Below are 15238 nucleotides of genomic sequence, written 5' to 3' on the forward strand. Positions count from 1 at the left end.
GGACGGCTTGTAATTACACCTGCTCAGAACTATGATGTCAACAGTGAGCAGGTAAACAATGAGGAGACGGCAGCGTTGCAGGAGCGCTGCCTTCTCTTCAAACAGCTTGGCGCAGTGCCGGGAGTCAGGCCCCGCCGATTTGATATTGATTACCCATGTTGAGGACAGGTCAACAATAGGAATAAAGCGGACAACAGAGTTAAAGGAATCGCATTTTGACAAAGTATGACTAAACATTGTATAGAGCTGGTCCTTCTCCTAATATACATCGGGGATACGCTCTGAAGGCCAGCATCCTCTATACAGCCATTGTCCCCACTGAGACAGAGACTAATGGATTTCTGTGACACACATATCAAACCAATCCTGCTTTATATGACATTGTATTATTCATTATACAACCATCCACATTCCAATGACAGAATAAACAAGTCGAATGTGGACATAGTTGCCTTGTACGTGAGTTCTGAACCATCAACAGCTATATTGTCTCCTACATATATGGGAGTCAACCAAAGACTTGTTGCTGTAGCTCAGGCTGAGTTAACCATTAACATTTCCACAGAAACAAAAAAAAAAACACCCGCGAGAGGGGGAAGCAAATGTGCTGTAGCTAGCCCTCAGTCCAATGACAGCTCTGCAGAGGAATTCGGCTCAACTCTGCACATGGAGAAGATGCAAGACAGACCCCTGGAATTCCACCGTCAAGTAAACACCATCAAAATATTTGAGAGGAAATTAAAGAGTAAACCATTATCTAAAAATACATGTTGTGAGTAAAAAGGAGGACAAAAATAGAACAGAGCGGCATCAAAATGTATTTTTCAATGGTCAATCATTCATTATTAAGAATTGTAATATCAAACAACAACTTAAACTCATTTTACATCTTGACCCTTTTTAAATATGTAAATAAGTTCCTAAAACAGAGAATACTCTATCTCCTTATCAAGAGTGCCTAATCGGCGTGAGGAGTCTTAGAGGCCTTGGCAATGCTCCTCTGGAATTCTAGAAGGATGGTGTGCAAATAAGCTTTTAGCAAGATCTGTCTCTAATGTCACCAGATATAAGGTAGCTATCCTATAAGTCAATGTTCGACCGTTTAAACAGGCCTTGAGACAGGGCATGCATAATAACTAAGCCAGCACCTCATCTGCAGACAGATTTTTTGGGATGATTGCCCCTCATCGGTGCAGAGTACTGGCCTAACTGGCTGAGAGGCCTCGGTCAGGATAGATACCTTACACTTGGTGGAATAAAAGACAGAGCTTGCTAAGAGCTCATTTCCAAACCCTCTTCCCAGAATTTCAATGCACGGGCACCAACTGTAGGGTCGCTGTATGCGGACGCGGGACCTATTCACTTGAATGGGGTCCGAGATCTGCACCGCAAAAATGTAGTGCATGCACTACTTTTTTCGGTGCGGAGGCACGGACAGAAAGCCCATGGATGCATTCCGTAGTGCTTCCGATCCGTGCCTCTGTTTCGCACCATATATCCCGGACTGCGGACCCATTCAAGTGATTGGGCCACAATACGGGCATGGCCGAGCAACGACAGGAGCATGAGCACATATAGAGAGTGCCTTAATCACCGTGAGACGTCTTATAGACCAGGCAACGCTCCTCTCGAATTCCAGAAAGAGTTTATGCAAAAAAGCTCTTAGTAAAACTCTGCCTCTAATGCCACTAGATGTAAGGTAGTTATCCTGACCTAAGACTCTCACCCATTTAGGCCAGTACTCTCGGCTCTGTACTTATGAGGGGCAACCACCTCAAAACAGCTGTCTGCAGATGAGACGCTGGCTTAGTTATTATCCAAGTCATGTCTCAGGGCCTGTTTAAAAGGTCAATTGGCTTATAGTATAGCTACCTTACATCTGGTGACATTAGAGGCAGCAGTTGCTAAGAACTGACTTATATACCCTCTTCCTAAAAGAGACATTCACTCATTAACTGTTAATAGTAAATGAAAGTACAATCGTTTGCATTAGACCAGTTCCACATCTAGGGGGAAAGCTTGCAGAACTGGTATTATCAAAGTTGGTGGTAAACACATAAAAAATGATAGAAAAACAGATCTGTCTTAAAGTGACCTTCTTTGTTGGTTCTAAACAAAAATAGATCTTAATGGAATGTATTGAAACCAATGCCAAAAGTCTAATTTTTCATCACTTTTATTCTACTCCAAGATAAATGTCAAACAAATAGACATTCCATAAAAACCTGATTGGTGGAGGTCTAAATGCTAGGACTCGTTCTAAGCACACAAGAAGTAACATCGCAGTCGACTCCTCACCACACTAACATTTACTGGGCTGTACCTGCATTGATGGGTCACAGAGACCTGGCGATGCAGAACTACGGGTAAGCCGCTACTATTGAAGAGAAGCTGTTTGGCGCTATGGGGACTGTGGCATACACTTACCCAGCCCACCAACCAGCTAACAAATCTGTCAATACTGTGTAGACTGAGGAGGAGGGCCAAGGCTATAGGAAGGGGGTCTGCTTTCACCTCCTCCTCCTTGGTGTTTGCTCCTGACCCCACAGCCTGCCGCTGGCAAGGACAGAATGAAATTAATTATTTTAATTATATATTCTTCAGGCTACTGTGTGACAGAGGAGATGTCAAGTGCCCACCATCAGAGGCAGATACTTCACATGGATAGTCTCTAACAGTTCTATTATACTTTTCAAGTGCATTCTTATACAGCTTTTTGGGTAACTTCAGAACAACAGAAATCAAGCTTCTGCCTCTAGTTAGGCCTATAGGTTTTTAGTTATTTGGTGTTGGTGCGCACTTGCAGAAACCCAAACTATGCTCCAGCCTGCACTACTGTTGTGCAAACAGAAACAGCTTTGTCATCAGCCTGAAAACTCTGCATAGTAAACACTAGATATATCCATAAGAGAGTGACCCATAACCAGAACACCCAGAAGTCATAAAAAGATCCAGCAGGAGATCTAGGTGTACACAATGCCATGACCCATGGAAGGGCTGTAATAGACTGATTGTCAGGAATCGCCTGCTCGCTAGCGGAGGAGACCACTGGTATTATATGCAGCAATTTCCTCCAATAATGCCAGCGCTCGTCCCCATACTGAATCATTGCTTGCCGGCAGAAGATCGTGATTAGACAGCATGATCTGCTGCCGACAAATGATGATTTTTAAGCGTGCTGAAAGATTGTGAAAGAACGAGCATTTGGTCGTTCATCGGGCGATCGGCGGCAGTATTACTCAAGCAGACCTACTAACGGTCGTTAGCGTTAATCTGCCCGACAATCGCCTGGTGTAATACAGGCTTAAGACTGTAAGGCCCCTTGCAGACAAGCAAGCATTCCGCGTGGGTGCAATGCATGATGCAAACTCATTGTGCCCGCACGGAATCCAGACCCATTCATTTAAATGGGACTGTGTACATGAGCGATGTTTTTCACGCATCACTCTTGCGTTGCGTGAAAATCGCAGCATGTTCTATATTTAGCGATTTTCACGCAGCGCTGGCCCCAAGAAGTGAATGGGGCTGCGTGAAAATCGCATCGCATCTGCAAGCAAGTGCGGAGGCGATGCGATTTTCCCGGATGGCTGCTAAGAGATGTTGTTTGTAAACATTCCGTTTTTATTATCACGTGCGTGCAAAACGCAATAAATCGCATAGCACCCGTGCAAAAAAACTGAACGCGATCGCAAACAAAACTACTTGCTGTACTTGCTTGCGAAATCGCGCATTTTTCACTGAACGCATCTGCACACGCTCGTCTGCAAGGGGCCTAAGGGTTTTTTCTACCAGCGATATTTATCATCTATCTAGAAGAAAAGGGACAAATATGTGATCTCTTAGGGCCCTACCACTCGGAACCCCCTGATCACTAATACAGGGGTTTCCGAGCTCTCCGTTCTTTCTGACTGCATGAAGCAGTGGCCAGGCACGCTCCCTGCCACTCCATTCAATGTCTATGGGAGTGAGGGAAAGAGTCCAATTCTTGTTCTCACCGATTTCGCCAGGGTAAGATTTTGGTCTTGTTTTCAGAAGTGGTGGTGAGGGAGCCCTAAAAACAACTTCTGCACCAAAGCCCTCTAGCCTTTAGATACAACCTTGCAGGTGTGGAAACAGAAGAGTGACCTATTTATCTCTATGTGCGGATGATCTTTTACATTGCTCGTATATGTCTTGTGCGCAGTGATCTCTCAAGAAACCTGTGTATAGAAATGTGTGATATGTAGTGGTCTGACTGCAGTCAGCAGATTGCAGAGGTTACGACACTTCCCCTTTTACCGCAGTAACCGTCACAGTAGACGTCCATGTTTTTGTGGCTCGGCTCCATCCAAGTACAAAAAAACGACCGCATGGAAAAGAATAGCATCATTGTCAGGTACTGCAGTGAAGAAGAGGTACCCATGCATCTCAGGGGCACCAGGTAACAGACCATCAATATTACATCCCGAAAAACCTCTTTACACACCATGCAGCCTCTTTGTCCACAGTCATCCCACTTGGATACTAGACATGTGCATATCTCATTACTCTTGATGAAACTTCATAGTTAACCCTATTTACAAGGTCATGGACTGAGGACAGCACAGTAGTTGGGCAGCAATAATATCCAACAGTTTATGGGTACTGAATAGTGTTGAGCGAGTGAGCTTCAGAATAATACTGTACGGAGATTCATCTCAGTACAGTATTAGAATGTATGGTCTCCAATGAGCCGAAGTAAGTTACGCGGGTGACTTTGCTGAATAACTTCGGTAGTTTATTTTTAAAGTGGAAAACCACTTTAAAACTTGAAACCGAACTCGGCTTCAATTCCGACTAGTACCTCAGATGAAGCATCCGAAGCTCAACACTAGTACTGAACATCTCTTCTTGAACTCTTCTTTTATTGGAGTTGTGACTACTGCGCAATCCATCCATGTTTGTGCAATCCATGACTGCAATCAACCAAATTTACAACATAATTGTCTAGACAAAAGGGCGAGCGTGTTTCTCTCTCCCCTGCCATCCCTATTACCTCCTTACTCAAGGTCCAAAACATCTGCATGTGACAGCAATAGCAAAAAGCACAGTTATATCTATGGAAAATAAGAATGTCCCGTCAATACCATAAAGGCAACTGATATTCATACGAAAACAGTCTTTAGAACAAGCACACACTGATGCAAGACGACCCTTGTGCCTCATGGCTTTGTCTCTTGAAGTGACAGAGTAGGCTGCTTTCACACAGTCAGTGTTTGGTCAGTGATTTTCATCAGTGATTGTGAGCCAAAACCATGTGCAGGTTAAAAACACAGAACAGGTGTAAATCTTTTCATTATACCTTATGTCTGTGGAGGCTCCAGTCCTGGTTTTGTCTCAAAATAACTGAGGGGGGGAGACAGCTGATGGCACGGGGGGGGGGGGGGGGACAGCTGATGGCACGGGGGGGGACGACGACAGCTGATGGCACGGGGACGGGGACAGCTGATGGCACTGGGGGGGGACGACAGCTGATGGCACTGGGGGGGGGACAGCTGATGGCACTGGGGGGGGGGACAGCTGATGGCACTGGGGGGGGGACAGCTGATGGCACTGGGGGGGGGGACAGCTGATGGCACTGGGGGGGGGGACAGCTGATGGCACTGGGGGGGCAGCTGATGGCACTGGGGGGGACAGCTGATGGCACTGGGGGGGACAGCTGATGGCACTGGGGGGGACAGCTGATGGCACTGGGGGGGACAGCTGATGGCACTGGGGGGGACAGCTGATGGCACTGGGGGGGACAGCTGATGGCACTGGGGGGGACAGCTGATGGCACTGGGGGGGACAGCTGATGGCACTGGGAGGGACAGCTGATGGCACTGGGGGGGGACAGCTGATGGCACTGGGGGGGGACAGCTGATGGCACTGGGGGGGGGAGACAGCTGACGGCACTGGGGGGGGAGACAGCTGACGGCACTGGGGGGGGGGGAGACAGCTGACGGCACTGGGGGGGGGAGACAGCTGACGGCACTGGGGGGGGAGACAGCTGACGGCACTGGGGGGGGAGACAGCTGACGGCACTGGGGGGGGCAGCTGATGGCACTGGGGGGGACAGCTGATGGCACTGGGGGGGACAGCTGATGGCACTGGGGGGGACAGCTGATGGCACTGGGGGGGACAGCTGATGGCACTGGGGGGGACAGCTGATGGCACTGGGGGGGACAGCTGACGGCACTGGGGGGGACAGCTGACGGCACTGGGGGGGGACAGCTGACGGCACTGGGGGGGGGGAGACAGCTGACGGCACTGGGGGGGGGAGACAGCTGACGGCACTGGGGGGGGGAGACAGCTGACGGCACTGGGGGGGGACAGCTGACGGCACTGGGGAGGAAGCTGACGGCACTGGGGAGGAAGCTGACGGCACTGGGGAGGAAGCTGACGGCACTGGGGAGGAAGCTGACGGCACTGGGGAGGAAGCTGACGGCACTGGGGAGGAAGCTGACGGCACTGGGGAGGAAGCTGACGGCACTGGGGAGGAAGCTGACGGCACTGGGGAGGAAGCTGACGGCACTGGGGAGGAAGCTGACGGCACTGGGGAGGAAGCTGACGGCACTGGGGAGGAAGCTGACGGCACTGGGGAGGAAGCTGACGGCACTGGGGAGGAAGCTGACGGCACTGAGGGGGCAGCTGATGGCGCTGAGGGGGCAGCTGATGGCACTGAGGGGGCAGCTGATGGCACTAGGGGTGAACCTGATGGCACAGGGGTGGCAGCTGAAGGCACGGGGGGGGGGGGGGGACTTTTAATTAGTTTTTTGTTATTAGAGTACTCAATTAATCGTTGGAATACTCGATTATAAAAATAGTCGATAGCTGCAGGCCTAAAAGCAGCCTAATGCTGTTTAAAGGGATTGTATTCTTTTTACTATTGATGACCTATTCTCAAAATAGGTCATCAATATCAGATAGATGGGGAGCCAACCCCTGCCGATCAGCCGTTATAAGAGAAGGCAGCTGTATTCCCTGCTCTCTTTTCCTGCTCCCAGCAGCAATTGCAGTGGTGAGCAGACCAATTACAAGTATGGCGTCCCCATTCACTTCTATGGGACGGCTCTGTCTGTTCAAGTGAATAGGAAGGAGCTGTCCTATAGAAGTGAATGGGGACGCCATACTTGTAATTACACTGCTCACCACTGTAGTTTCTGCTTCCAGCAGATAAACAGGGCAAAGAAGGCATCAATCATATGAGCGTTGCCTACTCTTCAAACTGCTGATCGGCAGGGGAGCCGGGAGTTGGACCCCCTCCGATCAGATATTGATGACCTTTCCTAAGAATAGGTCATCAGTAGTAAAAAGCAGACAACCTCTTTAAACATATGACTTCCTCTGCCATGTTCCACTACCTTTAAAATATAAAAATACTGTAATGCAAGGAACAAGTCATGGAGTGAACACCAATTCTTAGATTCAAATGTGATATTAAAGTCTTTGTGACATCAACACTTACTCATGTTTAAGATGATATCAAGACCGCATTCCAAAGGATATCGTCTTGGCAGAGTACACGCAACCTATGGGGGGGAAAAAAATGCAAGAAATCTTTAGTGCCAGGAGGTTACCAGCAAAGTCATATAGTTTCATTATAATGGAATGGGGAGGTTATAGTGTAGAATATAATACAAAAATCTCCTGTACAAATAGATTCCTTTATATTGTATGAAGTCTCTTACCAATATGTCTGACAATAATCCGAACCCCATTATTGCTTCACGTATTGTCGCTTTTCTTCAAATCCTGCAGGCCAGGAGATCTGATTGTAGGCCGCAGAAGTCAGTATGGCCGTACACAACAAATGGCATCTGATAAACGTTTGTTCATCTGACAACTATCTCTCCCAACTCATACACACAAGCAGCAGCATCTGGCAGCAGGCAACTCCAATGCAACAAAAAAAATCAGGCATGCTGAAATCCAACTTTCCTCATCTTTACTTTCCTCTACATCCAACCCCCCAGTTAAGGAGACCCCATACACATTAGATCATCAGCCAAAACCAAATTTGATCTAATGACTATGGCCACTATACAGCATTTGAACTAGGATATGGTCAGGGCAGGCACAAGCAGGTTGGTTGTATCATGGGCATGAGAAATATTAAAAAGTCACAGGTGAAAAGAAATGGAAAGTGCAAGGATATGCAACATAGAGTGGAAAATGTCCAATCAGGAAGTCTGTAATAATAGTGAGAGATCTATCATTTGAGAAGATTAGGACAGGTCTAGAGTTTTGTCTTCTAGATTCTGCTCTCTGGATTATCTTTTGCTATTTAGAGATCATTAGTAATGTTTCTTCCATCCTATTAGGGTATCTGGACATCATAGAGGGTAGTCTCCCACTTGGGAACCTCATTTATGATCCAGAGCAGTTTCTTCTGCTCTTATGGTCTCCATGTAACCACATAGTATATGGTTGGCCAAGGTGGCCTCATTCTCAAGATGGTACAGGAGGGCTCATGTATAAAGAACACTGACACTGCAGTTGCAGTATCCTTCTAACCTTAAAGGGGTTGTCCACAATTTACTGTATTTTTTTTTAACTCCCCCCCCCGCCTTCCCCACTCAGTAGGATGTGTGAAGAGATCTAAACTTACCTGCTCCCTGGCGCTTGGTTTCAGCTGTTTTTACTGCACTTCCTGTACCTGCATGTAAACTTCCTCCATGGACAGGGTCACATGCACCACTACAGCCAATGACTGGCCTCAACAGTTACGTGTCGCCGGTCAGCACATCACTGCTGGTGGTCATGTGCTACTCGGGGACACGTCATTGCTGAAGCCAGTGACCGCCTGCAGAAGCACACATGACCCCATCTGTGCAGGAAGTTTACATGGGGGGACTGAAAGTGCAGTGACGAGAGCCTGGGACCAATGGAGCCGGAACTGACTGGTGGGGAGCAGGTAAGTATAGTTCCTCTTCACAGGTCCTGCTGTTTGTGTGTGTTCTTATATGCACTAGTTTCACACATATGTTCACAGACAACAACGTTTCTGGAATCAAGCGCCTCTGCTAACTGTTCCCAATTTTTTCCTTTGTATCATGCGTTATGATATTTATTTTGTTTATTATTTATTTCGGGTTTTTTTTTTATTCAAGGTGGATCATCTCATTTTTTAGATACATATTGTAGTTTACAAATAAGAAAATACTTTACACACTTTTATTTACCACACAAGAATATGAGCATTTAGCTGGTGCTATAATTCCCCTTTTCTGAGGGACTATTTTTATTCTTGTACAGTTTGTGCTCTGTTATTGCCAAAATAAGAAATATATATATAATGGTCCTTTTTATGAGTACAGTTTGAAAAGAGCAGAATGTACAGTTTTGATGGAACTTTGCCGAAGACCAACATGTACAGTCTGTCTTGTTCCACTTCAGCCAAATGGATGCCGAAAATTTCCCCTGAGTGATCCAGGCTGAAAACAATGCACAGCCCTGTTGTGCCAGAAACACGTGTGTGCCATTTGATGCGGAAATTCATTTTCTGTCCAGAAACATTGGAATATGACGGAACATAAAACAAGATGCATTTGATTGTTCTTTTTTATTTATTTTATTGTTCTTTTTTATTTGATTGTTCTTAGCTTCTGTTAACTGTTTTATATGCATTATTAGTATGAAGCAGATCTCCTTGCCTGACCCAGTTGGTGGTATTTCTATATTTTTTGTGTTTATCAAGTGTATATATTTTTATATGAATGCAATAAAACTGTGGCAAGTCACTGGATGCAATGGCCAAGTGGCCGGCTTCAACGTGGACATTGACACAAGGAGACCTGAGATCTGCAGCAGTGGTGAGAGAATGAAAGGGGCTGTGCCGTATATAGGCATTTGCCCCTCATGGTGGCAATTGAGACTTATGTATGTAGGTTGTCTTGTTGTACTTGTCTCTCTCCCCCTATTCCCCTGCTTTCCCTCCTTGCCCGCCATTATTCTCCACAGGTGAATCAGAGGTCAGCCGGCAACCAAAGGAGATTGGCCAAGTATGGTTGCTGATCGGTTTCTGGGCAAAGGGCTAATTTTAGCTGAAGTTATGGATTGGCTGAGTCAAGTTTCAGCGGGAAAAAGAAGGTGTATTTATGGAGGACACTCACCTGTGGGAGCTCTGTCAGCGCTGGTAAAAAGAAGAGGAAGGAGCGTGTCCCGCCCGCCCTCCCAATGTTTCTGTAGTCGCGGTCTTTGAAAAGGGGGGAGTGTAAAAGGGTGGGGGGGTTAGTCGCTCAGCCTTACTGGGTGGACTCTGGATGAGTAGTGGACTAATGGACTCGATTTAATATTGGAAAAGTTTAATGGCTTAATAATTTATGGTAATTTATTATTTATGGTTACCCACCTTCCCCCCCCCCCCCCCCCCCAGTTAATAAAGACCGCGGCCATTTTTTAGCCACAATGGTAGTTGTGTATTATTTATTATATTATAAGGTAAATTGTCGAATATGGCACCATGAAGGGGCCAGAACCCAGTAGCGGGGATTAGACAAGTATGATTCCCTATACAGGTCCAGATATTTTGGAAAGTCTGCCAGAAAAGCAACCCTGGGGGTGAACAACCCCTTCAAGACTCTGTTCACACTACTCTGTTCAGGGCCACTGTGTGAATTATGCATGTTATCTTGAGTTGTGTCGAGGTTTAGTCCATGATATCTTATTTTTAAAATGTGTGGAATTATTTGGTTAATGTAACAAACACCCCAGCGAGTGCAGATACTGGTGGTATTGTAATTTTCCCTCTGGTAAAGTGAGCACATTTTTAAATGTAATATTTATCATTGTGCATATGCCACCAAACATGTCCCAGACAACTGCAGTTGTATGACTATACATGTGCATAGGTCTGCTATTGAGTCGCAGTGTAAAGAAAACTTATACGATACGGTATACATTTTTTTATTGACGGGATGACCTTTTATTGAAAGCATAGTCCAACTATGCTTTTCAAAACAGTAAAAAAAATTATACTGATTGTGCAAAATGGTAATCGGGCAAAAAGTTAGGGCATGTGGCACAGAGTAAGGCCCAGTTCACACATCAGTTATTTGGTCAGTTATTTGTGAGCCAAAACCAGGGGTAAAGGCTACTCAGAGATAAGGTGTATTGAAAAGATATTCACCTGTTCTGTGTTTTTGACCCGCACCTGGTTTTGGCTCCCAATAACTGATGGAAATAACTGATCAAATAACTGAAGTGTGAACAAAGCCTAATATGTTAATCAGGCACAGGTCAGGACATGCGGCACAGAGTAAATCCAGTAAACAGGCAGAGGTCAGGCATGGGGGATCAGAACTACATAATAGCACAGTTTTGCAGAGCTAGATAAGCTAGGAACATATAGATCAGGCAACCTCTCATAGTGAAGAGGAAGGCATCCTATATACCCCAAGGAATGACCAATTGGCCAGGAACAGATTACCCAGTGTACTTATTGGCCCTTTAACATCCAAGAAGAGAGCGTGTGCCTAAAGGTAGCAAGCACCAGGAAGCAAATAGGGAAGACAACACAAGTGGCTTACTGTGTTGAACAGAGAGGACGATAAGAATACTGGTGTCCGTGCCCACCAGGAGATGGTGGATCGGTGACATCATTCTACTGCTGGGACATGCATGTGCTTGACTTTATCATGTGATGAGCTGCTGTCCAGACATAGAAAGTGAAGAGACCAGAGCTGCGGATGGGTGAGTAAAAAAGCCAAATAGGGTGCAAATTCCACTGGAGAGCTATGTTTTTGGTGCTCTGTATCAAAATAACAAAGCTCTGATCCCTGTAAAGATGTATTATGAAATTAATCAGCAGATCCATTTTGGATCTGAGAATAAGTGAGACTTGAATAAGACCAACTGCTGACACTGGCAATATGGCACTTCTTTTAAGGGACTGACTAGCACACATGACTCTACAGTCCAGAACAAACTGCAGACTGGCGTCTTTTTCCTGCAGATAAGTCACAAGTCTGTATACGAGGGCCAAGGACACCACCAACGATTACAGTAAAAGGAAATGCCCCATCGCATTACAGTAAATAAGTAGCTAAATGCGACACAGCCAACCTTTGTTACTTTTCAGATAACCTGCCTTATGTTTTAACTATAGCAACACTTCAAGGGAAAGATCAAAAAAACTGAGGCAGATTTTGTTGCAGAATATTTCTGCGACTGCAAATCGGTTCCATTTATGTGATTGGGGCTGTTCTGGCAGCAAGCACATGGATTTCTGCAAGCTTCATTGAGATAAATGGAACGGATTTTAGTCACAGACATTTTCTGAAGGCACCCTTATAGAAATAGATCAATATATTAAACCTCCCTTTAATGGGTTCTCCAGGATTGGGTTAAAATGTCCGCCAGCAACCTGTCCTAGAACGCAAGCAGGACTGGTTGCTACCACTTGGAGAGCTGCCTATGGGGTGAGGGGCCACCCCTCACTACGCTCTCTGGCACTTGCATGTACTATATATTGGTGAGTTTTCCATCAGGCTGCTCAGCCATGATGGCATATCGTAGGCAGAATCGCATCATTACCATCTATTGTAGTTAGGCCTAACCTCGGCAAGTGGTGGCAACCAGTCCTCCTCCAATTCTACAACCGGATGCCGAACCCCCGGAGAACAATGTCAGAGTATTTAGAGACAACCCCCACCCAAACTGGTAACACCAAGATGCCAATTTATTTACGAATTTCTAGGAGGAATAACAGAGAAATGGCACAACATAAAGTTTTCAGAAAAGATGCCTCAGAATTGATAGCTTGGATTTTCACCAAGGCTGATTTTTTTCCATGCAATCTTTTCTTTTTCAGCAGTAATCTGTAGAGGTGTGAAAAGTAACAGATGGCAAGAAAATATAACAAGCAGAACAGGTTGGACTTAACAAATAAAAGTATGGAGGGAATTTAAGTGAAACTTGTCGCATTGACCGATTGACCGATTCGACATCTATTGATTACTGTGAATCTAAAGAACACAATGTTCCCTTCTCTTAAAGGGGTCGGCCCATTTCAGACTTGACATATCGCTAGAATTTGCCATCAATATCAGATAGGTACTTCCTACCTGCAGAACAGGGTCCCTGAAGTGAATGGAGAGCACACCACTCATGCGCAGCCACCCTCTGCTCACCACACCATTCGCTCGGCTACGACGCACGATGATGGCCTATCCTAGTGATAATACATCAATGTCTCAGATGGGCCAACCCCTTGAACTTACTTTTTATCTTGTCTATTGCTGGACATACATACGTTCTATCACTATAGGCTAGACTTACCTACAATATGCCGAGGCTGAAGCATGGGATTATAACTCTGTCAGTCTACGTATATATACAGTATGTCTATGTATGTCTCAGGTATGTACTGAAAGTTAAACTCTCTTGACCTCGTAATGGTGGCCATAGATATGAAGATAATTCTGATCCCGTCACAATTTAGGTCCCGGTGCAATAATCTTCACTTCTATGACTGCACAAAGCCTTTAATAATTTTTTAGGACTTGTCTCATGAAGTCTCTATTAGGAGAAGATGGACATCACAGTGAGACCTCCGTCGCTCGGGACAACCTCTATGTTCCAGAATGAAGAGCTGCTGAGTACGAGCAACTCCCATTCTGGCAGACTGAGTGTGTCCATGCATCACGGCCGGCATGTAATGCTATAGAACACCTTCCCTTGTGCGGCTGCCCATGACTTCTCCTGGTGGCAGCTGATGGGGGTATGGAAAGCAAACCCCTTCAAGTCGCTAACACAAACAGCTTCCCTCACAGTGTGACACCCAGGAGTGAAACTCTCTAGGGCCCTCCCAATGACTACTGGGTAGTGTTGAGCGAAATTGTTTTTTAAAGGGAACTTGTCACCGGGATTTTGGGTATAGAGCTGAGGACATGGGTTGCTAGATGGCCACTAGCACATCCGCAATACCCAGTCCCCATAGCTCTGTGTGCTTTTATTGTGTAAAAAAATGATTTGATACATATGCAAATTAACATAAAAGAGTCATTACTTTCACACTTGCGTTGTTCTGTTCCGGCATAGAGTTCCGTCGTCGGGGCTCTATGCCGGAAGAATGATGATCAGTTTTATCCTAATGCATTCTGAATGGAGAGAAATCCGTTCAGGATGCATCAGGATGTCTTCAGTTCCGGACCGGAACGTTTTTTGGCCGGAGAAAATACTGCAGCATGCTGCGCTTTTTGCTCCAGTCAAAAATACTGAACACTTGCCGCAAGGCCGGATCCGGAATTAATGCCAATTGAAAGGCATTAATCCGGATCCGGCCTTAAGCTAAACGTCGTTTCGGCGCATTACCGGATCCGACGTTTAGCTTTTTCTGAATGGTTACCATGGCTGCCAGGACGCTAAAGTCCTGTTTGCCATGGTAAATTGTAGTGGGGAGCGGGGGAGTATACTTATCGTCCGTGCGGCTCCCGGGGCGCTTCAGAGTGACGTCAGGGCGCCCCGCGCGCATGGATGACGTGATCGCATGGACACGTCATCCATGCGCATGGGGCGCTCTGACGTCATTCTGGAGCCCCCCGGGAGCCGCACGGACGGTAAGTATACTGCTCCCCGCTCCCCACTACTACTATGGCAACCACGACTTTAATAGCGTCCTGGCTGCCATAGTAACACTGAACGCATTTTGAAGACAGATCAGTCTTCAAATGCTTTCAGTTCACTTGCGGTGTTACGGATTCGGCGGGCACCTCCGGCAAATGCAGTACACGACGGATCCGGACAACGCAAGTGTGAAAGAGGCCTTACTTGTGTGACCAGAGAAGAGTCATATTTTCAAGCTCTGACTCATCTCAGGTTAATTTGCATATGTATCAAAGCGGTTTTTATACACAATAAAAGCACACCGAGCTATGGGGACTGGGTATTGCGTATGTGCTAGCGGCGATCTAGCAACCCATGTCCTCAGCTCTATACCCAAAATCCCAGTGACAAGTTCCCTCTAAGTTCTGCCTCCAGGTTATCGAAGAATCATGTTATGGATTCCAAATTCCGTTATGGTCCATGGTAGCGGAATCCATAACGGGATTGTTCGATAACCCGAACTTTACACGGAGAACTTAAAACACAAGTTCGCTCAACACCTACTACTGGGTTAAACATCTATAGACACCTCTCAATTCAGAACATTTGAATGCCAAATTGTGAGAAATTTTAAAGGGGTGGTCCAGGATTTATTTATTTTTGCCCCCCCCCCCCCCCTCCCTGCCCCCAGACA

At 46.1% G+C, this 15238-nt stretch overlaps 1 protein-coding gene across 3 annotated transcripts in view; it reads right to left on the minus strand.

The window, feature by feature from the left end:
• The window catches only part of LOC121002332 (mitogen-activated protein kinase kinase kinase 3-like), a 131522-nt gene that overhangs the window by 69392 nt on the left and 46892 nt on the right, over positions 1–15238 (minus strand). For all 3 annotated transcript variants that reach the window (XM_040433748.1, XM_040433746.1, XM_040433749.1), the window contains exon 2: positions 7466–7529. In XM_040433748.1, the coding sequence (XP_040289682.1) occupies positions 7466–7529 (64 nt within the window). The remainder of the gene's footprint in view (positions 1–7465; positions 7530–15238) is intronic.

Source organism: Bufo bufo, chromosome 5, assembly GCF_905171765.1.
Source record: "Bufo bufo chromosome 5, aBufBuf1.1, whole genome shotgun sequence".
Taxonomy (NCBI): domain Eukaryota; kingdom Metazoa; phylum Chordata; class Amphibia; order Anura; family Bufonidae; genus Bufo; species Bufo bufo.